The 26,372-nt window shown below is 42.8% G+C and overlaps 1 protein-coding gene across 1 annotated transcript in view; it reads right to left on the reverse strand.

Moving 5' to 3' along the window:
* Positions 1-10,786: 10,786 nt before the first annotated feature.
* LOC311099748 (stromelysin-3-like) overlaps positions 10,787-26,372 on the reverse strand; it is a gene marked incomplete at both ends in the record, with an annotated part of 57,978 nt that continues 42,392 nt past the window's right edge. The window contains 6 exons of the mRNA XM_084140488.1: positions 10,787-10,971; positions 13,266-13,526; positions 14,565-14,769; positions 15,214-15,428; positions 15,883-16,016; positions 22,045-22,188. Coding sequence (XP_083996614.1) covers positions 10,787-10,971; positions 13,266-13,526; positions 14,565-14,769; positions 15,214-15,428; positions 15,883-16,016; positions 22,045-22,188 — 1,144 coding nt within the window. The remainder of the gene's footprint in view (positions 10,972-13,265; positions 13,527-14,564; positions 14,770-15,213; positions 15,429-15,882; positions 16,017-22,044; positions 22,189-26,372) is intronic.

Raw genomic sequence — 26,372 nt, forward strand, 5'->3', positions numbered from 1 at the left:
TACAGTATTCTCCTTGTACACCAAGTCAGAACCGTAGGATAAATAAAGGAGGCATATAAGCAGACAATGAAAGTTCTTACAATATTCGATGACCAAATTATTAGGGTGAGGCACATGGGCTACTAACAGCTTACTACACAACTTACAGTATACATATCTCCCTGGATTATTACATAATTTATGCAGCAGCATACAATACATTTTTGGACTCCCCTTGTTGTGCTGTGCTCACTTGAACAGGAAGGTGGCACGGCGGTCCTTCGTGGGCAAATTTTGTCATCAAAGTCTGGCATTCTCTGGATTTATGGTGCTTTCAAGACAACTGGGAACTCTGGAAAAAAACAAGATTGAATCATGACGTTAGTGATCTTCAGGTCGGAGCTCTAAAAGAGGCCAGAGTTCCCGACCTGGAATTCCGAGTTGGATCACTGTTCAAAACGAATTTTCCCAGTCTGAGCTCATTTTTTTCAGAGTTCCCAGTTGTCTTGAACACACTGAAGTCTGAGATTGTGTGTAGATTGATGAGGAAAAATGTTTATTTAATACATTTTTGAATAAGGCTGTAATGTAACAAAATGTGGGAAAAAAGTAGATGGGTCTGAATACTTTCCGAATGCACTGTATGCTTCATTCTGTGTGACATTTAGGAAGCAAATGAAGTGTGTTTCTCTTCAGTTCTCTCAAGCTCTTCCTTGTGACATAATCTCCTAGACTGAAGTGGTGAATCTGCATGGTTCCTTGGTTAAACACACTTTTCGCTCTGGTCCCCATTTAAGCTGATTATACCGGACAATTATGTAAACCCACACTTTTCACGTTTGAGCTATTGTGTTCTCAGGGTAAGATTTTCCATTGTGGCCCTTTGAAATACAAAATGGTGTATCTTCAGCAATTGGAGACTGTTCACACGAAACTGAAAATGGACCCCCATTTACCATGGACTGTAAAAGATAAACGACAAACCACAATCCTTTGGCAACCGATCACATTTATTTCATTGGTGGCAGTGTTAGCAGTGATGAATGAGCTTTAAGGGCTGTTTCAGATCTATGGACGTTCCTGGGTATCATTTGCCACTTTGTAAATTTCATGCTACAGGACATCACACCAGTATGCACTTGACATACCTCCAAGGGCATTTTAAGTGCATTTGATTATGTCCAGATGAATGTTACATATAAATGTGGAGAAAAACAACTTTACTAGGTGTGCTGTTGTTGAAAGAATAGATCAGCTGCTAACACTTAACTTAAGGCTGTGGTTATAATGCATTGTAAGACTTGTCATAAGCATTTATGACCCCCTTTCAATGTCTTGTACTGACTAAACAGCCATTTTGAAACAGTTTTGCTCCATAGAGAGTGTGGCAGACCAGGGGGTTTGGTCAAGACGTTTACACAGATCAGAAACGGACAGAATTGTATTAGCTCGGTTCAAGGGTGTTTACTTAAATAATAAACAAAGAGAAAAGAACAGGTCTCCTCCAGGAGACGACCTCCGGGATACTGTCTTCTGGGCTCCGGGGTCTTGCTGTATCCTGTGGGGATCAAAACCGAGCTCCCTCCGTTATTTCTGGTACTGAGCACGACTATACGGGAGTAACCTCTCTTCCCCACTCCCGTGTGTTGCCCTTCTGGCAGCTTCATAGGACTCGTCCAGCTGGTGAGCAATTAGCTGGTTGATTACTCACCAACCACAATCAGCCCCAATTAGTCCTGGCCGGAGAGCCCGTCGAGACCTGGCACGTCCAGCAGAGGGAGCCATCGCCGCGTGATGTCTGTCACCAGGCCTCGACGAGTCTCCCCATGGTGGCTAACCTGCTGTACACCACGAGACATATTATGAGCATTATAATAAGGCAAATGCTTATAACATGTAATAACTCATACCTGTCCGTTGCATTATACCTGTCCGAATTCTTCATTGGCGTCATACCGGTTTGTGAAGTCAATGAAAAATTAAGTCATTTTTCCGTAACTGCCATTAAAAGCCTCACTCCGCGGCCAAAAACCATTTCTGCTCTGATAGTAGTTTAAATGCTGTATCATAGTGGTCTTTCCCCTATGGGCCGTCCTAATCCAAGCCCTGGAGTTCTTCAATGATGTACCCCCCAACTGACACCCCACAGACAGGATTTATTTACATTTTACATTTACATCATTTAGCAGACACTCTTATCCAGAGCGACTTACAAATTGGTGCATTCAACTTATGAGACAACCACTTGTGGTGGTCAGTGACTCCGCTGTCCTAGCGTCGTGGGGGAGCTTGTTCCACCATTGGGGTGCCAGAGCAGCAAATAGCTTTGACTGGGCTGAGCGGGAACTGTGCTTCCGTAGAGGTAGGGGAGCTAGCAGGCCAGAGGTGGATGAACGTAGTGCCCTTGTTTGGGTGTAGGGTCTGATCAGAGCCTGAAGTTAAGGAGGTGCCGTTCCCCTCACAGCTCCGTAGGCAAGCACCATGGTCTTGTAGTAGATGCGAGCCTCAACTGGAAGCCAGTGGAGTGTGCGGAGGAGCGGGGTGACATGAGAGATCTTGGGAAGGCCGAACACCAGACGGGCTGCGGCGTTCTGGATAAGTTGTAGGGGTTTAATGGCACAGGCAGGGAGCCCAGCCAACAGCAAGTTGCAGTAATTCAGACGGGAGATGACAAGTGCCTGGATTAGGACCTGTGCCGCTTTCTGTGTAAGGTAGGGTCGTACTCTGCGAATGTTGTAGAGCATGAACCTGCAGGATCGGGTCACCGCTTTGATGTTAGTGGAGAACGACAGGGTGTTGTCCAGGGTCACGCCAAGGTTCTTTGCACTCTGGGAGGAGGACACAATGGAGTTGTCAACCGTGATGGCGAGATCATGGAACGGGCAGTCCTTCCCCGGGAGGAAGAGCAGCTCCGTCTTGCCAAGGTTCAGCTTGAGGTGGTGATCCGACATCCACACTGATATGTCTGCCAGATATGCAGAGATGCGATTCGCCACCTGGTTATCAGAATGGGGAAAGGAGAAAATTAATTGTGTGTTGTCTGCGTAGCAATGATAGGAGAGACCATGTGAGGATATGACAGAGCCAAGTGACTTGGTGTATAGAGAGAATAGGAGAGGGCCTAGAACTGAGGCCTGGGGGACACCAGTGGTGAGAGCACGTGGTGCGGAGACAGATTCAATTTCCGCTCGGCTGCCCGGAGCCCTCTTCTGTGAGCTCGCAATGAGTCGTCAAGCCACGGAGCAGGAGGGGAGGACCGAGCCGGCCGGGAGGATAGGGGACATAGAGAGTAAAACGATGCAGAAAGGGAGGACGGTTGAGGAGGCAGAATCAGGAGATCGGAGGGAGAAGGATTTAGCAGAGGGAAGAGATGATAGGATGGAAGAGGAGAGAGTAGCGGGAGAGAGAGAGCGAAGGTTGCGACGGCACATTACCATCTGAGTAGGGGCAGAGTGAGTAGTGTTGGAGGAGAGCGAGAGAGAAAAGGATACAAAGTAGTGGTCGGAGACTTGGAGGGGAGTTGCAGTGAGATTAGTAGAAGAACAGCATCTAGTAAAGATGAGGTCAAGCGTATTGCCTGCCTTGTGAGTAGGGGGGGGGGGGCGGTGAGAGGGTGAGGTCAAAAGAGGAAAGGAGTGGAAGGAAGGAGGCAGAGAGAAATTAGTCAAAGGCAGACGTAGGGAGGTTAAAGTCACCCAGAACTGTGAGGGGTGAGCCATCCTCAGGAAAATAACTTATCAAGGCGTCAAGCTCATTGATGAACTCTCCAAGGGAACCTGGAGGGCGATAAATGACAAGGATGTTAAGCTTGAATGGGCTAGTGACTGTGACAGCATGGAATTCAAATGAGGAGATAGACAGATGGGTCAGGGGAAAAAGAGAGAATGTCCACTTGGGAGAGATCTAATTTATCTTATTAGAACCATCATCATTCAGCATCTGGGGGCTCAGATTCCCACTGTACACTTGATTGGTTGAAGCAGACTACAAAATAGGCTAAATTGCATTAGTGGAAACCAAGACTGTTTTCAGTGCAGGTCTGCTGGTTTTGACTATCAGAAGTGACTTTTTGTAGCAGGTTAGGAGAATTAACGTGGCAGGTTAGGAGAATTAGGTTAACGTTAGGAAAAGTGTTCGCTAAAATGCTTAAATTATCGAGGACGCTACGCAGCCATATCTAGCTACAACCTGCCCTGAGAACAGTCTTGGTTTCCACTAATGCGATGCTGCACAAAAATGACAGATCTACGGTTTGACTTATGCTTGCCTAAGCAGAAGTACAGAGAAAACACCATCAAACTCATTGGAAGTAATCAGAACTTCGTTTGGGTGGAAAAAGTTCTGAAACCATCTGTTTTTCACTCAAAACATTGAAAATGGATGATCAAATTGACACTCATTTTTTGGAACCAGATACATTGTGGTAATTGAAAAAAACTCAACTACAAATGTAATCTTGAGGTGCACATTTACATTATAGCAGCTACAAAAAAATAATATATGTTTTATTGTCACACACCGGATAGGTGCTATGAAATGTGTTGTTTTACAGTGTTAGCCATAGTAGTACGGCACCCCTGGAGCAAATTAGCAGTGGTGGAAAAAGTACCCAATGGTCATACTTGAGTAAAAGTGAAAGTCACCCAGTAAAACACTACTTGAGTAAAAGTCTAAAAGTATTTGGTTTTAAATATACTTAAGTATCAAAAGTAAATGTAATTGCTAAAATATACATAAGTATCAAAAGTAAAAGTATAAATCATTTCAAATTCCTTATGTTAAGCTAACCAGATGGCACCATTTTCATGTTTTTAACATGTACAGATAGCCAGGGCCACACTCCAACACTCATAATTTACAAACAAAGCATTTGCGTTTAGTGAGTCCGCCAGATCAGAGGCAGTAGGGATGACCAGGGATGTTCTCTTGATAAGTGTGTGAATTTGGACCATGTTCCTGTCCTGCTAAGCTTTCAAAATATAACAAGTACTTTTGGGTGTCAGGGAAAATGTATGGAGTAAAAAGTACATTATTTTCTTTAGGAATGTAGTAAAAGTATAAGTTGTCAAATATAAATAGTAAAGTAAAGTACAGATACCCCCAAAAGCTACTTTAAAGTATTTTTACACCACTGCAAATTAGGGTTAGGTGTGTTCTGGCTCCTGGAGTTGGGGTTTGAGTTCCTTTAGGCTATTGTGTCATTCCATTGTTGACCACTTGGGGTAACTGTCCTGAGTCTGTGTGCTGTTCGTTTAATATGCTAAATCCTGTAGAAGAAGAATTGTTTACATTCCAAAATGGTGAAAGTCACACTGTGGAAATGCAGATGTTATCAAACTCCATCCTTCTTGCTATCATTTTGTAGAAGCATTGTCTGTAAGTCAAATTAATCATAACACATTTGGCATTCAATTAATGATGATATTTTGCCCTGCAGTAAGACACTGGAAGTTGGCAATTGCATAACAATTTAGTGAACACCATGAGAACTGTGAGAAATACACTCCCCTCCGTATTTATTTGGACAGTGAAGCTAAAACGTTCAATTTAGCTCTATACTCCAGCATTTTGGATTTGAGATCAAATCTTTTATGAAGCGACAGTACAGAATGTCACCTTTTATTTGAGGGTATTTTCAAACATATTTGTTTTACCTTTTACAATTGAAAGCACTTTATGTATCTACAGTGCCTTGCAAAACTATTCATCCCCCTTGGCGTTTTTTCTATTTTGTTGCATTACAACCTGTAATTTAAATGGAATTTTATTTGGATTTCATGTAATGGACATACACAAAATAGTCCCAATTAGTGAAGTGAAATGAAAAAGATAACTTGTTTCAAAAAAATTAATAACAGAAAAGTGGTGCTTGCATATGTATTCACCCCCTTTGCTATGAAGCCCCTAAATAAGATCTGGTGCAACCAATTACCTTCAGAAGTCACATAATTAGTTAAATAAAGTCCACCTGTGTGCAATCTAAGTGTCACATGATCTCAGTATATATACACCTGTTCTGAAAGGTCCCAGAGTCTGCCACACCACTAAGCAAGAGGCACCACCAAGCAAGCGGCACCATGAAGACCAACGAGCTCTCCAAACAGGTCAGGGACAAAGTTGTGGAGAAGTACAGATCAGGGTTGGGTTATAAAAAAATATCAGAAACTTTGAACATCCCACAGAGCACCATTAAATCCATTATAAAAAAATGGAAAGAATATGGCACCACAACAAACCTGCCAAGAGAGGGCCGCCCACAAAAACTCACGGACCAGGCAAGGAGGGCATTAATCAGAGAGGCAACAAAGAGACCAAAGATAACCCTGAAGGAGATGCCAAGCTCCACAGCGGAGATTGGAGTATCTGTCCATAGGACCACTTCTGTGGTCCTCTGTAGCTCATCTGGTAGAGCACAGCGCTTGTAACGCCAAGGTATTGGGTTCGATCCCCGGGACCACCCATACACAAAAATGTATGCACGCATGACTGTAAGTCGCTTTGGATAAAAGCGTCTGCTAAATGGCATATTATTATTATAAGCCGTACACTCCACAGAGCTGGGCTTTACAGAAAAGTGGCCAGAAAAAAGCCATTGCTTAAAGAAAAAAATAAGCAAACACGTTTGGTGTTCGCCAAAAGCCATGTGGGAGACTCCCCAAACATGGAAGAAGGTACTCTGGTCAGATGAGACTAAAATTGAGCTTTTTGGCCATCAAGGAAAACACTATGTCTGGCGCAACCCAACACCTCTCATCACCCCGAGAACACCATCCCCACAGCGAAGCATGGTGGTGGCAGCATCATGCTGTGGGGATGTATTTCATTTGCAGGGACTGGGAAACTGGTCAGAATTGAAGGAATGATGGATGGCGCTAAATACAGGGAAATTCTTGAGGGAAACCTGTTTCAGTATTCCAGAGATTTGAGACTGGGACGGAGGTTCACCTTCCAACAGGACAATGACCCTAAGCATACTGCTAAAGCAACACTTGAGTGGTTTAAGGGGAACCATTTAAATGTCTTGGAATGGCTTAGTCAAAGCCCAGACCTCAATCCAATTGAGAATCTGTGGTATGACTTAAAGATTGCTGTACACCAGCGGAACCCATCCAACTTGAAGGAGCTGGAGCAGTTTTGCCTTGAAGAATGGGCAAAAATCCCAGTGGCTAGATGTGCCAAGCTTATAGAGACATACCCCAAGAGAACTGCAGCTGTAATTGCTGCAAAAGGTGGCTCTACCAAGTATTTAATTATTTGTTTCACCCCAAAAAATATTTTGCATCTTCAAAGTGGTAGGCATGTTGTGTAAATCAAATGATACAAACCCCCAAAAAATCTATTTTAATTCCAGTTTGTAAGGCAACAAAATAGGAAAAATGCCAAGGGGGGTGAGTACTTTCGCAAGCCACTGTATGCCTCTGTGATATAAAGCCAATAAAAGAGAAACCTGCACACTGCTCTTGCTCATAACACTTGTTTTATAAGCCCAGAATATCACTTTGTGCTCCCTGCAACAGTCAGCAAGGTTAGTTGGGGAAAATACATGTTCTCTTTCATTCTGTTATATGCCTATTCTTACTATAAAATATGTGTTGTTGACTGTGATAAAGGCACGGGATCATAGGCAGCGGGTTCAAGTTTAGGAAAGCGAATTTTCACTAGAAAAATGCACCTTTATATTAAAGCATTCCATGCATCATCGCATTTGCAGACTTATGTAAGATGATACTATTTATTGGTAATGTGATGAGTAGATTTGATAGTCATAATTTAGGCTGTTAATATAACTCAATCACTGTTCGCAAAAAAAGACAGTTCAATGCATGGCTGAGCGCATATAGTGTAGAGTAGGCCTAGGCTATAGGCTATATCAGATACAGGAAAAAATGTGGCTTTTATAAACACATGTCATGCAATTCTACTACACTTTATATGACTGGAGGCAGCAGAATCTTTCTTAATACGATAAATTACGGGTAGCCTACTTTGCTGACACTGACAAATATACACTGTATTATACAAAAGTATGTGGACACCCCTTCAAATTAGTGGATTCGGCTATTTCAGCCACACCCGTTGCTGACAGGTGTATAAAATTGAGCACACAGCCATGCAATCTCCATAGACAAACATTGGCAGTAGAATGGCCCGTACTGAAGAGCTCTTTCAACATGGCGCCGTCATAGGATGCCACCTTTCCAACAAGTCAGTTCATCAAATTTCTGCCCTGCTAGAGTATCCCAGGTCAACTGTAAGTGCTGTTATTGTGGAGTGGAAACGTTTAGGAGTAACAACGGATCAGCCACGAAGTGGTATGCCACGCAAGCTCACAGAACGGGACCGCCGAGTGCTGAAGCGCGCAGCATGTACAAATCGTCTGTCCTCGGTTGCAACACTCACTACAGAGTTCCAAAACTGCCTCTGGAAGCAACATCAGCACAAGAACTGTTTGTCGGGAGCTTCATGAAATGGGTTTCCATGGCCGAGCAGCCGCAAACAAGCCTAAGATCACCATGTGTAATGCCAAGCGTCGGCTGGAGTGGAGTAAAGCTCGCCGCCATTGGACTCTGGAGCAGTGGAAACGTTCTCTGGAGTGATGAATCACGCTTCACCATCTGGCAGTCCGACGGATGAATCTGGGTTTGGCGGATGACAGGAGAACGCTAGCTGCCCCAGTGCATAGTGCCATCTGTAAAGTTTAGTGGAGGAGGAATAATGGTCTGGGGCTGTTTTTCATGGTTCGGGCTAGGCCTCTTAGTTCCAGTGAATGGAAATGTTGTACATTCAGTATATATTATGTATTTTATTTGTTGTATTGTTTCCGGTTTGGACCCCAGGAAGAGTAGCCGCTGGCTACATTGGCAGCGGCTAATTGGGGATCCCAATAAAATACTAAATACTAAGTGAATATAGTGAAACATTTTATTTGCAAAACAAAATGTAATTTTATTCAAACCAATATATTTTTTATTGGTATCAAAGTATTATACAGCATTTATAAAAAAAGAAATATTTACATAGTATAAAATATATTTAAGTAAAAAAAAAAAAAATCATAGGAAAGGTGGATGGTTAGATTGATATCTGGGATACTTACATACACATGGTTTAAAAAGCTGTGTTTGGGAGACATTTCAACAGACAATGCTCTGTAGCCAAAAATAACCCGTGCAAGTGAGGGCTCTTTCACCTCAGCTATGTGAAATAGTTATCTTGCAATCAATGACAGATCACAATGTATCAAAAAAAGTGAAGAAATGGTATCAGTGGCCTGCACTGATACACTGCAGCACCAACTACTTTTTCATTGACGCTAGCTGCATGACAAATGGCTGCACACTACAACATGAATAAAGTTTACAGCACCATCCTGGAGTAGTCAGAGAAGAGCATGAAGGACGTTTTACCTGATGAGGTATCACTGTGACAACTGTTGATATGCGATGCTTGGCTTCCACCACTGTAAAATCATCATATCAATGTTGTGTTAAAGGGACATTATACTCCAAAATCAAACTTTGTCATACGTCTTCAGGCCTCAAAACTAGACTAAAGTCAGGATGAATTCACAACCCTCTAGCTATATGCGTCAACCGCAAATAAATGGAAAAGATAAGCTTATCGTTTCCATTCATTTTGGATTGTGGCATATAGCGGGATGTACAAAACAGATGTCGTGGATTTACGTTAACAGAACACTACTTTTAAGGTATCAAAACATCTGACAAACGTTGATTTTGGAGTGTAATGTACCTTTAAGTGTTAAAGGCAAAGCACTTTATTTGAGGTACACGTTTACCTTCCTCGTTGAGTCTGTTTGAGCACCTGTGTGTGAAATAGAAAGCTCAATGAGGCTGGAGAGAAAATGTGGGTCCCTGTCAAATAGGTGTACACTGCTACACCTGATAGGTTTTGTCGAAACAATGGCAGAAAAGAAAGCGGGAAAATGCTTGAGACTCATCTGTGGATAAAACACTTTTGACAACACATAAACAACAATAAATAAGAATGAAGGCTATATATCAAGTAATATATATATATATATTCAGCAGAGGCTATAGTTTGTTAAATGTGCATTTCCTGAGAAGAGTATCATTGGCTGTTGATGGGGTGATGAGCACCAATAAGAAACATGGAATTGTCACCTCACTTTTCTAGTACACCGGTTGACGTTTTAAAAGAGAAAAGTACTCATACAGTATTGAAATAATACTCTAACTACTGTTTCTAATGATTTGAAAATGCCACTGTTCAATAGTAGGTTAAAGAGGCTATACAAAACCTTTGTAACAGTCATTGGCCTCTGGTACAGAACAAAGGCAAATACAAGTAAATAAAAGAACATTCCACTACTTATTATTCGATGCAATAAGAGGTAAGCATTTGTCTTGAGACAAAAAGCTGGCTATTGATTGATTGCGTTATGATGGTCAATAACTAAAGTGTTGAAGTTACTTATCTTGAATGAAGATGTCCATTTACAGTTACCAGTTGCGTACATAGATTTATTTTCAGTTAGCTGGCCGTGTGCTCTTTAACGTATCTCTGAAAGCCTGTGCATCGATTTTACACCAGCAAATATCATATTGTGGATGGTATACCCAATTCATCCGTTGAAATATGACCTCAATTTCTAGTGGTCTTCAGACAGCCACGGACCTCAGACTGGGTTCATAATGAAGGTTTCAACCAAGTCCTCACCTCTAATAGACCAACAGCTGCAGTCAACCTGTTGATGTCACGCAATGATGAAATTATATCAGTCTAAAGTCCCACTGGAACGACATCAGTCTTAAGCACAAACAAATTAATTTGGCCGTGATATTCCATTCACCTCTTGGGGCGATACGGACTCTTCCTGGGCTTTATCGATAATAGGAAGCGGGCAGCCAAAGAAGTCCATGCCGATATAGCGTGGGTATCCTTCCAGAACCTTCATCTCCACCGGGTCAAACTTCCAATACTGCATCCCACTCAGGAAATGAGCATATCCTGTCAAGAGGACAAAGGGTCAACAATCAGTCCACTGCAGTTCAACAGAATTATCATGGCTTGTATACACACACACACTTTCAATGTCAGTGTCACTTTAAATGCATTCAATGTCAGCAGGACGAACCCTGATGACTCGCTGGCTCGCGACACGTACAAGGCAAGCAGGTACAAGCTGAAGCCTCCGTTCTAGACAAGCTTAACACATTCTATGCTCGCTTCGAGGCAGACAATGCCGGGCCATCCAGGAAGGCTCCGGGCAACCAAGTGCTTTCGCTCTCCGAGGCAGACATGAGGAAAACCCTCAAAAGAGTGAATATCCACAAAGCCGCCGGCTCAGATGTCATCCCTGGCCGCATCCTCAGTGTGTCCTGACCAGCTGGTGGGCATCTTCTCGCACATATTCAACCTGTCCATGTCCCAGGCTGTAGTCCCCTCCTGCTTCAAGGAGACCACCATCGTCCCAGTGCCCAATAAAAACAAGGTGACATGCCCAAATGACTTATTGCCCCGTCGCACTCACCCCGGTCATCATGAAGTGCTTCGAGAGAGAGGCTGGTCATGACCCACATCAAGGCCAGCATGCCAGGCACACTGGACCCACTTTACATCGCTACTCACATGACCCTAACACATCTGGACAAGAAGAACACCTATGTGAGAATGCTGTTCATTGACATGCCCCGATCCAAATCAATGGGACTGCAGTAGAGAGTCAGCGGTTTTAAATTCCTTGGCGTCCATGGACCAACAACACCACCACTCTTCCCACTGGGCACACACTGGTTGAATCAATGATTTTGTACGTTTCTATGTGGAATTTTCAATGCAATTTCAACGTATATTGTTTTGATGATTATGTTGAAATTAGATTGTAACAACCTTTTAGTCAGTTTAAGTCAATGTATTGAAGTTGAAGTTTTACCCTAATTTCAATGTTTACAACGCTGGTTGAAATTAAATAAAAACAGTGCTGGTTAATGACTTTTTCAATTCCAATGTATTTTCCATGTTGATTCCACATCACAATACATTCACAAATTATGTTGAAACAACATTGATTCAACCAGTGTGTGCCCAAGTGGGTTGTCAAAAGGGCGCAATAGCGTCTCTACTTTCTAAGGCGGCTGAAGAAATTGGGCATGCCACCACGTGTCCTCTCCAAATACTACTGCTGCACCATCGAGAGCGTTCTGACCGGTTGCATCACGGCCTGGTAAAGGAATTGCTCCGTCCACGACCACAAGGCCCTCCAGTGGGTGGTGAAGACGGGCCAGTACATCACTGGGACCGTGCTTCCACCCATCCAGGACATCTACTCGAAACGGTGCCTGAGGAAGGCCCCACACCCCAGCCACAAGCTGTTCACTCCCTTACCGTTGGGCAGACGATATCGGAGCTTGAGGTCTGAAACCAACAGGCTCAGAGGCAGTTCCCAGCTAGCACATAACGTTCGGAGAATCATATGATTCTTAGAGCTTGGTGAGAGCACAGTTGTCTTATGGTTATTTTGCATACAACTGTGAAGGAAAATGTTATGTTTGTGCTTTTCTAATAACCAATTTGACTGGGTTCATGCAAGTGACTGATTGATATTGTCTGGGAGGAATCCTCACTATAAGTATAAGCAATTTAGCAGTATGCCCAGAATATTGCTGTATGAGAACCGAAAGGGGTATCTCAGTTTCAAGGACTCAGCTTGGAGAGAAGAAGCCTCGTGAGGTATTGGTCAGTCACGTGCAGGAACTAAAGTTAATGATGAATAATGAATCATGTAAATCATACTTATATAACTTTGTATAGCCGTATATAAGAGAACTAACGGGACTCCCGACCGACATGTACTATGGTGCTTTAAGTTTGTTGGAACCTCTCCAGCTTGCTGATAATAAATCATTATTCATTTAATATTTACTTCAGTGTCCCTGGTGGTAATTTCCACGACACAACCTTCCCACAACTTTCTGGGAATGGTGCAGGATAGCTGCTTGGCTTTGGAACATTTATGTTCGTATACTTATCTTTCATTATTTCTTATTGTTGTTGCATTGTCGAGAAGGACCCTGCAAGTAAGCATTTCGTTGGGCGGTGTATACCATGTGTATCCTGTACATACGACTAATACAACTTGTAACTTGAAACACACAAACACACACAATTGAACTGTCAGAAATACACAATTCCTTGCTATCAATTCAACTGGGCACACACAACACCACATGGTGGATCATGGCCAAATATGTACATTATTAACTTATCTTTTCTTCTTATAGTAATGCAAGTACGACTCTCACCATATCGGTCCTGGAAGGCGGCGTCGATGTCCATGGGGATGCCCCTCCAGTCCTGCATGCTGCGCGGGTGGGCTGTCTCCACCCGGTTCTCCAGGGGGCTGAAGCACCAGTAGGTGCCCGACTTGAAGAGGTAAGTCTTCTGGGCCTTGTCCTCGCCCCACATGAGGGCTGCCTGGATGTCCGACACGTGGAGGCCCAGCCGACTCAACGAGTCCGGCCCAGTGATCTTCCTCTCCGCGTCAAACACCCAGTAACTGTCACCTTTTGATGATGTCACACACAGGGGACCCAAATGAGAACACACCATAAATTGCTCGTCTTTTAAGACACAGATCTAGGATCAGATTAGGATTAGTCTACTCCCAATTGTAATGTTAACTTTTTGTGGGATGGAATCATATCAGACCCTGTATCACTTTTGTGCTAAGCAGACGGTGGGTCACATAAACCACTTCAGATGCACAGGCTGAAACCTGTACCCTGTGTTTCATCTCCCTCCCTACTGCTGCTGTTTGTAGGAGCTGCGGACCTAATTGGCCCACCCAAACACTGGCTAAGCCCTGGTGGGAGGTGGGGAGTTTACATGACCATTAAAACAACACACACATACATACACACTACACACACTATACACCCTTGCAAGTGTGGACCGTGTTTCTGTCATCTGTCATCACTATGATTGACATTGTTCAAATAAACAAAACCAGAGCATAAGAGTCCTTAAGCCATGGATTGTTTGTGTATGAATTAACTAAAATCACTTGCATTTACCCCCCTGCATATTTGCCCCCTGGTGATCTGCTGTCTAATCCTTCCATTTTAGAAGTTTGACCTAACTTGACTTTCAGAAAAATGGCTCTCAAAGCACACACTTTCGGTCCCACTCAGAACTGCTACCAATGTGCCAGAGTCTGGTATAGCAGTCTAAACTCCCGACTCTGGACCACACAAGTCTCACCTTGGGCCTCTCCTGTCTGTACCCTTCCTTTCTTTACCCCTACCATACCTGTCTCCAAATTTGCTTTGAAATGTCCTGTCATAAAATAATATCTCCTTTAAAAATATATATATATAGTTGCAAGCAGCCATGTTTCAAGCCCTATGGCACTACAGCGCCACCATCAGGATAACTTTGACTTATTGCCCTTGGACGAGCTACTTCTTACCATACCTGCCAAATATCAGAGCTCAAAAGCCACTGCTACCAACAGAGCTGTGGAACCCATAGAAATATACTTACTCAAATGGGTAAAGGCCCCCAGAGTATGGCAGTTATTCTGTTTTTATGGTGGAACCCACCTTGGAAGAACCAGCTGTTTCCAGTCTTGTCTTCATAGGCCGCATCGATGTTATTGGGGATCCCCCTCCAGTGGCGCGTTGCTAGCGCCGGGTACCCAACCTGCAGTCGGCCTTCGCGGATACGCCACACATAGCGGGACTTGAAGAAGAACAGCTCGCCTCTGATCATGGACACTGCGTCAAAGTTAGTCCTGCAGGGGTCCGGCTGTGGCCAAGTCATGGCGAGAGAGACACACAGTGAGCACAGGTTGTCATGAAAAAGCAATATGGCAGAAGCTCAACTCAGCCTATTGGAAGGCTAGACACTTTCTTGAATCTCAACTTTTGTCAACAACATTAATTGGGCCACTGAAATGAGCATTGCGTATAAGCCTACTAATGTTTAAGTTTATTGAGAAAGTATTCACACCCCTTGACTTTCTTTTTGTTAAAATGTTTCTTCCACTTTGACATTACAGAGTATGTTGTGTAGATCGTTGACAAAAAATGACAATTAAATCCATTTTAATCCCACTTTGTAACACAACAAAATGTGGGAAAAGTCAAGGGGTGTTAATACTTTCTGAAGGCACTGTATATGCTCCCAACAATGGATGTGATCACTAATAAGTTGAACTTCTATTAATGTTTTGTCATGTGCTGTCCTCACCACAGTGTTTTCGATCTCATTGGTCTCTGTGATGACAGGGGGGGCTTTCCGCGGTGGGCCGTAGAGGTGTTGGATGCCCTGCTTGTCATCGTCACTCAGCCCCAACGGGTATGAGAAGCTGTAGAATGGGGACATGACGGCTCCGTCGACCAGGGAGTGCTGGAGGCCGAGGACGTGGCCAAACTCATGGGCCGCCACCTGCAGGAGGTCTGTGCCTGAGGGACCACCATGGGACATAGGACAAGGGACAGTAACAGAGGGCTTTAACCAAATTTTCCTGAGCAAGATTTAGGCAGTAACCTTGCAGTATCTTTGGCAATGTTTATTCAGTATCTTCCCTTATAAACTACTACGGATGTAGGATCCTAATTTGAGCCATTTTGCTACAGAAAGAAAATAATTCTGCAGCAACAAGAAATGAGACTTATTATGTGGATTATAATTAATGGGCATTTTTGTAGGGGTGATACATTTTTCGTAAGGTAAAATCAAGTCAAAAATTTCAAAGTGGAAATTACAAACTTCAGAACCCTTTTTAAACCTCAAATACACTACAAGTTTTAAATGTCCTGCATTGCAGGAAAGTTCTCCTGCAACAGGGTGTTCAAATTAAGATCCTACATCTGTACGTATAGGCTCATAAATCGCTTATTTATGCTATTCACTCACCCATGCTGTTGCCCACTGTCCAACTCTCGTCATAGTCAAAGTGGATGTCCCCTGCCCGGTGAGTTCTGGGAAAAAAGGCATGAGCCAGAATGCCTCCAGGACCATCAAAGGGCAGGTTGTCACCATGCCAGTACCTACACAACAAACACAGAGGCACAAGGCCGGGTGGTCACCCATTTTGTTTTAGACAAAGTTCACCTCATGACCACTTCATAAGTCATAACGTCACTTTAGGGGCTCCATACAAATCTGATTTACGTGTTTGTTATTAAGTTTGTACTTTACATACAAGGGATGTATCCATTTTGAGATGAATTAAGATTCACTTGAAGGGGATATTGACACTGAATATTTGCTGGGTTCTCGGCTCAGATATTCAAGTAGGCTCCATTGGACCTTCTGTACAGTAAATGATCAAAGTAATGCTGTCATCGCAGACAGTATTTAAAATTGATAAAATTTAGATTTTGTGTCCAAAGTAGAATTACAGTGGGGAAAAAAAGTATTTAGTCAGCCACCAATTGTGCAAGTTCTCCCACTTAAAAAGATGAGAGAGGCCTGTAATTTTCATCATAGGTACACGTCAACTATGACAGACAAAATGAAGAAAAAAAATCCAGAAAATCACATTGTAGGATTTTTAATGAATTTATTTGCAAATTATGGTGGAAAATAAGTATTTGGTCAATAACAAAAGTTTCTCAATACTTTGTTATATACCCTTTGTTGGCAATGACACAGGTCAAACGTTTTCTGTAAGTCTTCACAAGGTTTTCACACACTGTTGCTGGTAATTTGGCCCATTCCTCCATGCAGATCTCCTCTAGATCAGTGATGTTTTGGGGCTGTCGCTGGGCAACACGGACTTTCAACTCCCTCCAAAGATTTTCTATGGGGTTGAGATCTGGAGACTGGCTAGGCCACTCCAGGACCTTGAAATGCTTCTTACGAAGCCACTCCTTCGTTGCCCGGGCGGTGTGTTTGGGATCATTGTCATGCTGAAAGACCCAGCCACGTTTCATCTTCAATGCCCTTGCTGATGGAAGGAGGTTTTCACTCAAAATCTCACGATACATGGCCCCATTCATTCTTTCCTTTACACGGATCAGTCGTCCTGGTCCCTTTGCAGAAAAACAGCCCCAAAGCATGATGTTTCCACCCCCATGCTTCACAGTAGGTATGGTGTTCTTTGGATGCAACTCAGCATTCTTTGTCCTCCAAACACGACGAGTTGAGTTTTTACCAAAAAGTTCTATTTTCGTTTCATCTGACCATATGACATTCTCCCAATCCACTTCTGGATCATCCAAATGCACTCTAGCAAACTTCAGACGGGCCTGGACATGTACTGGCTTAAGCTTAAGATTTGAGTCCCTGGCGGCGTAGTGTGTTACTGATGGTAGGCTTTGTTACTTTGGTCCCAGCTCTCTGCAGGTCATTCACTAGGTCCCCCCGTGTGGTTCTGGGATTTTTGCTCACCGTTCTTGTGATCATTTTGACCCCACGGGGTGAGATCTTGCGTGGAGCCCCAGATCGAGGGAGATTATCAGTGGTCTTGTATGTCTTCCATTTCCTAATAATTGCTCCCACAGTTGATTTCTTCAAACCAAGCTGCTTACCTATTGCAGATTCAGTCTTCCCAGCCTGGTGCAGGTCTACAATTTTGTTTCTGGTGTCCTTTGACAGCTCTTTGGTCTTGGCCATAGTGGAGTTTGGAGTGTGGCTGTTTGAGGTTGTGGACAGGTGTCTTTTATACTGATAACAAGTTCAAACAGGTGCCATTAATACAGGTAACGAGTGGAGGACAGAGGAGCCTCTTAAAGAAGAAGTTACAGGTCTGTGAGAGCCAGAAATCTTGCTTGTTTGTAGGTGACCAAATACTTATTTTCCACCATAATTTGCAAATAAATTCATTAAAAATCCTACAATGTGATTTTCTGGAATTTTTTTTCTCAATTTGTCTGTCATAGTTGACGTGTACCTATGATGAAAATTACAGGCCTCTCTCATCTTTTTAAGTGGGAGAACTTGCACAGTTGGTGGCTGACTAAATCCTTTTTTCCCCACTGTATGTTTATAGAAATGTTCACAAATTAATTAAAAATGAAAAGCTGAAATGTCTTGAGTCAATAAGTATTCAACCTCTTTCTTATGGCAAGCCTAAATAGGAATAAAACTGTGCTTAGCAAGTCACATAATAAGTTGCATGGACTCACTCAATAATAGTGTATAACATGATTTTTAAATGACTACCCCATCTCTGTACCCCACACATACAATTATCTGTAAGGTCCAGGGACGTTTTCCAATGCCTCACAAAGAAGGGCACCTATTGGTAGATGGGTAAAAAAAAAAAAAAGCAGACATTGAATATCCCTTTGAGCATGGTGAAGTTATTAATTACACTTTGGATGGTGACACCTAGTCACTACAAAGATATAGGCGTCCTTCCTAACTCAGATGCAGGAGAGGAAGGAAACCGTGGGGCCAATGGTGACTTTAAAACAGTTACAGAGTTTAATGGCTGTGATAGGAGAAAATTGAGAATGGATATTAAACATTGTAGTTACATTTTACATTTACATTTTAGTCATTAAGCAGACGCTCTTATCCAGAGCGACTTACAGTTAGTGAATTTTTTTAAATTTATTTATTTTTTTATTTCATACTGGTCCCCCGTGGGAATCGAACCCACAACCCTGGCGTTGCAAACGCCATGCTCTATCAACTGAGCTACATCCCTGCCGGCCATTCCCTCCCCTACCCTGGACAACGCTAGGCCAATTGTGCGCTGCCCATGAGTCTCCCGGTCACGGCCGGTCACTCCCGGTCACGGCCGGCTGCGACAGAGCCTGGTTACGCCACAATACCAACCTAAATGACAGAGTGAAAAGAAGTAAGACTGTACAGAATAAAACTATTCCAAAACATGCATCCTGTTTGCAATAAGGCACTAAAGTAAAACTGTAAAAAACAAAGTGCTATGTTTGGGGCAAATCCAACACAACATATCACTGAGTCCCACTCTTCATATATTTAAGCATGGTGGTGGCTGCATCATGTTATGGGTATGCTTGTCAGCAAGGACTATGGTGTTTTTTGGGATAAAAATAAATGGAATAGAGCTGAGCACAGGCAAAATCCTAGAGGAAAACCTGGTTCAGTCTGACACTGGGAGATAAATTCACCTTTCAGCAGGACAATAACCTAAAACACAAGGCCAAATATACACTGGAGTTGCTTACCAAGACGACATTGAGTGGCCTAGTTATAGTTTTGCCTTAAATCGGCTTGGAAATCTATGGCAAGATTTGAATGACTTAAAAAATACAAAACAGAAATACCTTATTTGCATAAGTATTCAGACTCTTTCCTATGAGACTCGAAATTGAGCTCAGGTGCATCCTGTTTCCATTGATCATCCTTGAGATGTTTCTACAACGTGATTGGAGTCCACCTTCGCCCCAGTCTGAGGTCCTGAGCGCTCTGGAGCAGGTTTTCATCAAGGATCTCACTGTACTTTGCTCCATTCGTCTTTCCCTCAATCCTGACTAGTCTCCCAGTCCCTGACACTGAAAAACATCCCCACAGCATAATGCTGCCACCAGCATGCTTCACTGTAGGGATGGTATTGGTCAGGTGATGAGCGGTGCCTGGCTTCCTCCAGACGTGACGCTTGGCATTCAGGCCAAAGAGTTCAATCTTGGTTTAATCAGACCAGAGAATCTTGTTTCTCATGGTCTGAGAGTCCTTTAGGTGCCTTTTGGCAAACTCCAAGAGGGCTGTCATGTGCCTTTTACTGAGGAGTGGCTTCCGTCTGGCCATTCTACCATAAAGGCCTGATTGGTGGAGTGCTGCAGAGATGGTTGTCCTTCTGGAAGGTTTTCCCATCTCCACAGAGGAACTCTGTAGCTCTGTCAGAGTGACCATCGGGTTCTTGGTCACCTCCCTGACAAAGGCCCTTCTCCGCCGATTGCTCAGTTTGGCCGGGCAGCCAGCTCTAGGAAGGGTCTTGGTGGTTCCAAACTTCTTCCATTTAAGAATGATGGAGGCCACTGTGTTATTGGGGACCTTCAATGCTGCAGATATTTTTTGGTACCCTTTCCCAGATCTGTGCCTCGACACAATCCTGTCTCGGAGCTCTACGGACAATTTCTTCGACCTCATGGCTTGGTTTTTGCTCTGACATGCACTGTCAACTGTGGGACCTTATATAGACAGGTGTGTGCCTTTTCAAATCATGTCCAATCAATTAAATATACCACAGGTGAACTCCAATCAAGTTGTAGAAACATCTCAAGGATGATCAATGGAAACAGGATGCACCTGAGCTCAATCTCGAGTCTCATAGCAAAGGGTCTGAATACTTATGCAAATAAGGTATTTCTGTTTTGTATTTTTTATAAATTATAATTTTTTTTGAAAAACCTGTTTTCACTTTGTCATTATGAGGTATTGTGTGTAGATTGATGAGGGAAAATTTTTATTTAATCCAATTTAGAATAAGGCTGTAACGTAACAAAATGTGGAAAAAGTCAAGGGGTCTGAATACTTTCCGAAGGCACTGTATGTAAATTCGATATTTATGTATTTCATTTTAAATCAATTTGCAAAAAAATATATATATGTTTCCACTTTGTCATTGTGGGGTATTGTGTGTAGATAGATGGGTGAGAAAAAAATATATTTAATCAATTTTGCCTGTTGACAACAAACTGTGGAATAAGTCAACTGGTATGAATACATTCTGAAGGCACTGTAGGTCTGGTCTGAAGGTGGATACTGTAAAACTACAGTCATTTACGACAAGGGAATGTAATGCTGTTGTGCTCGTGCCAGAACGAGAAATACGATGAGGTTGGGAAAAGTTTGCCCTGAGGACGTTCATTCACATAAACCGCAGTAAACAAGTCCTGCTTTGTAACATTCAAGCGTGGGTTGGAGAGGGGGGGGGGAATCCACCCTGGAGCATGGCTTACAGATGTAGCATGTTAATTTGAGCCAGTTTGCTACAGCAGGAAAATAATCCTGCCGCAACAAGAAATGTGGATTATAATTAATATAAATGTTTTGAAGGGGTTGATACATTTTTCGTTGAGGCATAACAATTCTGACCTTTTAAAGTGGAAATTACAAACTTTAGAAGCCTTTTTAAACCTTGAGCACACTACAAGTCTACATTTCCTGCAGTGCAGGACAATTCTCAGGAACAAAACAGTGATCAAATTAATATCCTACATCTGTATTATAGACATCGGTGAGTGACGGGCAGGGTTGGGGTCAATTCACCTCCGTTTAACTGAGTTGGTGAATTCAGGGTCTGGATTGGAAATTCAGTTCAGGAATTATAGAAACTTTCTTTGAAAATAACTGACCATTCACCAATTCATACATACAGTACATGCATCGCATTTTTGGATTGAGTAAATAGAAATTGCCCCCAAGGTTGGTGATTGGACTGAGATAACTGAACACTGGTGTTGGCCTGTTAGACATTTTACACCTGTACTAGTTGTAACACCCCTCCCTTTATTTCCCATCTTTCCTAAACAGACAACCCCTAACTCACCTTCACACAGCTGTATGAATGTCCAACAGCAGAGCAGATTATCTGTCCAACCATCTCTAATCCCTTAACTCCTTTTAAAAAGTTCCTTGTGATTTTGTCTGATAAAATGACAACTTCACCTGTCTAAGTCAACAAGATGAACCTGATAAAAAAGCACTCTAGACATATGAAATGCAATCTCCTATGTGCTGTCAATAGTTGTTGTAATGGTTGAATGCTTCACAGCTCAGTCAGACATACTGAGTTACATCAGGTAAGTGATATAAGACATACATATACTGTATGGCAGTGCTGATGTGTACTTCACAAATACTGTGATTCATTTCTAGTTGAGTCATGCACAGTTATGCTGGTATATTGAAAGTATATTGAAAAACGGTCATATTAATTGATTGGACATTTCTCTTTATTTCCTAAACTTTTTTTTGATTTCCTGAAATAAGTGAGTTGAAAAAGAGTTGATCTTGATCCCAAGCCTGGCACTTTGGATGCCTCAGAGTGTTAGCCAATACAAGGTGTTTTTGCCTCTTACTATAATGCACAAAATGCACAAATACAAACTTATAACATCTATCATCTAGTATGATTATTACCTGGTGAAGTCGATGATGATGTCAGCTCTCCCACTGCTGACCTCGGTAAACTTCAGGGGCGTGACGTCACTCCACACACGCAGCGCCTCCTGTAGGATTCGACGCACTTTCTCCTTACACAGCTGCCATGGGAAGCGCATGATCCTGTGACACACACACACACACACACACACACACACACACACACACACACACACACACACACTTGTGTCAGGGACCACCCGTGTGATTGGCATCTTTGTGTTCTACCCATAATCCTCTTTTGCAGGGAGCAGAGTGAGTGCCACCCTTCTCTGGTTGCTTTATGGGCCACGGGGTGACCCTGGCCTCGGCCCGGGATAATCTGGCTGTTGTGAGAGAGAGGCTGCAGTAAAGTGGGCGCAATGGCAGATCAACTGACACCATGATGGCATGGTTCATATCCAGCAACATGAACAAAGACTATGATATAGAGGTGCTTGCATACTGACCCAACTAACCAACCAACAACCTTTATTCAGAATCATGTATTCTGATTCATACTTCAGTATTTCAAGGCATAGGTCATGTGCAGTACATAGCAACATAACTTTCACTTGTTCACAGTTGATTACCAGAGAAGGCTGAAGAGAGAGTTGACGGAGGTTGTTTGTGCTTCCAAACAGTAAGACCTGCTTTATTATGACAGGCGTTGACAGACAGAAAGGGCAGCGCTTGTTTTCACCAGGCTACTCCGTATGGAGGACATTTAAACAACCGTGACATGTTTTGTCTCAATCTCCATCTCGTTTTTCATATTATGGGTTACCCAGTCGGTGCCAATGCCATTATCCACCACCTCTTTCATTCGCAATCCGTTGCCCCCCTGCCCTGCAGGCATTTTCTTGATACCAGCCATGGCGGTTACCACTTACATTCTTCATTTTAGATTTCATAATGGCTTGTGTGGGTTGTTGGGGGCGTTAGAGAAATGGATTGTGTCTCATTGTGTGGAGGCCCTACATGCATGCCCAAACAGGAGAGGCCATCCTTGTGCTGTTACTGTTTAACCCCACTCTACCTATAAAAAAAACTCCCTAACCCTGCGAGGGTAATGCATGCCGGGGCCTGATTCCACCTACAGCCCCAGATGCCTGCAGCAGACTCCCATTAAAGTGCAACTGACAGTGTTTAAGCAACATGAAATCTTATTAAAATCATATACACCCCCAGGAACCTTTAAAAAAAAAAAATGTGACAAGCGAGCGCTTATACAGTGGGGAAAAAAAGTATTTAGTCAGCCACCAATTGTGCAAGTTCTCCCACTTAAAAAGATGAGAGAGGCCTGTACTTTTCATCATAGGTACACGTCAACTATAACAGACAAATTGAGAAAAGAAATTCCAGAAAATCACATTGTAGGATTTTTAATGAATTTATTTGCAAATTATGGTGGAAAATAAGTATTTGGTCAATAACAAAAGTTTCTCAATACTTTGTTATATACCCTTTGTTGGCAATGACACAGGTCAAACGTTTTCTGTAAGTCTTCACAAGGTTTTCACACACTGTTACTTGTATTTTGGCCCATTCCTCCATGCAGATCTCCTCTAGAGCAGTGATGTTTTGGGGCTGTCGCTGGGCAACACGGACTTTCAGCTCCCTCCAAAGATTTTCTATGGGGTTGAGATCTGGAGACTGGCTAGGCCACTCCAGGACCTTGAAAGGCTTCTTACGAAGCCACTCCTTCGTTGCCCGGCGGTGTGTTTGGGATCATTGTCATGCTGAAAGACCCAGCCACGTTTAATCTTCAATGCCCTTGCTGATGGAAGGAGGTTTTCTCTCAAAATCTCACGATACATGGCCCCATTCATTCTTTCCTTTACACGGATCAGTCGTCCTGGTCCCTTTGCAGAAAAACAGCCCCAAAGCATGATGTTTCCACCCCCATGCTTCACAGTAGGTATAGTGTTATTTGGATGCAACTCAGCATTCTTTGTCCTCCAAACACGAAGAGTTGAGTTTTTACCAAAAAGTTATATTTTGGTTTCATCTGACCATATGACATTCTCCCAATCCTCTTCTGGATCATCCAAATGCACTCTAGCAAACTTCAGACGGGCCTGGCTTAAGCAGGGGGACACGTCTGGCACTGCAGGATTTGAGTCCCTGGCGGCGTAGTGTGTTACTGATGGTAGGCTTTGTTACTTTGGTCCCAGCTCTCTGCAGGTCATTCACTAGGTCCCCCCGTGTGGTTCTGGGATTTTTGCTCACCGTTCTTGTGATCATTTTGACCCCACGGGGTGAGATCTTGCGTGGAGCCCCAGATCGAGGGAGATTATCAGTGGCCTTGTATGTCTTCCATTTCCTAATAATTGCTCCCACAGTTGATTTCTTCAAACCAAGCTGCTTACCTATTGCAGATTCAGTCTTCCCAGCCTGGTGCAGGTCTACAATTTTGTTTCTGGTGTCCTTTGACAGCTCTTTGGTCTTGGCCGTAGTGGAGTTTGGAGTATGACTGTTTGAGGTTGTGGACAGGTGTCTTTTATACTGATAACAAGTTCAAACAGGTGCCATTAATACAGGTAAAGAGTGGAGGACAGAGGAGCCTCTTAAAGAAGAAGTTACAGGTCTGTGAGAGCCAGAAATCTTGCTTGTTTGTAGGTGACCAAATACTTATTTTCCACCATAATTTGCAAATAAATTCATTAAAAATCCTACAATGTGATTTTCTGGATTTTTCTTTCTCATTTTGTCTGTCATAGTTGACGTGTACCTATGATGAAAATTACAGGCCTCTCTCATCTTTTTAAGTGGGAGAACTTGCACAGTTGGTCGCTGACTAAATACTTTTTTCGCCCACTGTATATGGTCATTTTTCACATTTTCATAAATGTATGGAATATTTGGGAATGACGTACAGTACCAGTCCAAAAATGTGGACACACCTACTCATTCAAGGGTTTTTCTTTATTTTTACAATTTTCTACATTGTAGAATAATAGTGAAGACATCAAAACTATGAAATAACACATATGGAATCATGTAGTAACCAAAAAAGTTTTAAACAAATCAAAATATATCTTAGATTTTAGATTCTTCAAAGTAGCCACCCTTTGTCTTGATGACAGCTTTGCACACTCTTGGCATTCTCTCAACCAGCTTTACCTGGAATGCTTTTCCAACAGTCTTGAAGGAGTTCCCACATATGCTTAGCACTTGTTGGCTGCTTTTCCTTTTTACTCTGCGGTCCAACTCATCCCAAACCATCTCAATTGGGTTGAGATCGGGTGATTGTGGAGGCCAGGTCATCTGATGCAGCACTCCATCACTCTCCTTCTTGGAGGTGTGTTGGGTCATTGTCCTGTTGAAAAACAAATGATAGTCCCACTAAGCGCAAACCAGATGGGATGGTGTATCGCTGCAGAATGCTGTGGTAGCCATGCTGGTTAAGTGTGCCTTGAATTCTAAATAAATCACAGACAGTGTCACCAGCAAAACACCATCACACCTCCTCCTCCATGCTTCACAGTGCGAACCACACATGCGGAGATCATCCATTCACCTACTCTGCGTCTCACAAAGACACAGAGGTTGGAACCAAAAATCTCAAATTTGGACTCATCAGACCAAAGAACAGATTTCCACCGGTCTAATGTCCATTGCTTGTGTTTCTTGGCCCAAGCAAGTATCTTCTTCTTCTTTGGTATCCTTTATCAGTGGTTTCTTTGCAGCAATTCGACCATGAAGGCCTGATTCACGCAGTCTCCTCTGAACATTTTATGTTACTTGAACTCTGTGAAACATTTATTTGGGCTGCAATTTCTGAGGCTGGTAACTCTAATGAACTTATCCTCTGCAGCAGAGGTAACTCTGGGTCTTCCTTTCCTGTGGCGGTCCTCATGAGAGCCAGTTTCATCATAGCGCTTGATGGTTTTTGCGACTGCACTTCAAAAAACTATAAAAGTTATTTAAATGTTCTGGATTGACTGACCTTCATGTCTTAAAGTAATGATGGACTGTCATTTCTCTTTGCTTATTTGATCTGTTCTTGCCATAATATGGTCTTGATCTTTTACCAAATAGGGCTATCTTCTGTATACCACCCCTACCTTGTCACAACACAACTGATTGGCTCAAACGCATTAAAAGAAGGAAAGAAATTCCACAAATTAACTTTTAACAAGGCACACCTATTAATTGAAATGCATTCTAGGTGACTACCTCATGAAGCTGGTTGAGAGAATGCCAAGAGTGTGCAAAGCTGTCATCAAGGCAACGGGTGGCTACTTTGAAGAATCTCAAATATAAAATATATTTTGATTTGTTTAACGTGCGTTTGGACAATTAATAGACACTACAGTAAATAA

Source organism: Coregonus lavaretus (assembly GCF_964263955.1).
Source record: "Coregonus lavaretus genome assembly, chromosome: 24".
Lineage (NCBI taxonomy): Eukaryota > Metazoa > Chordata > Actinopteri > Salmoniformes > Salmonidae > Coregonus > Coregonus lavaretus.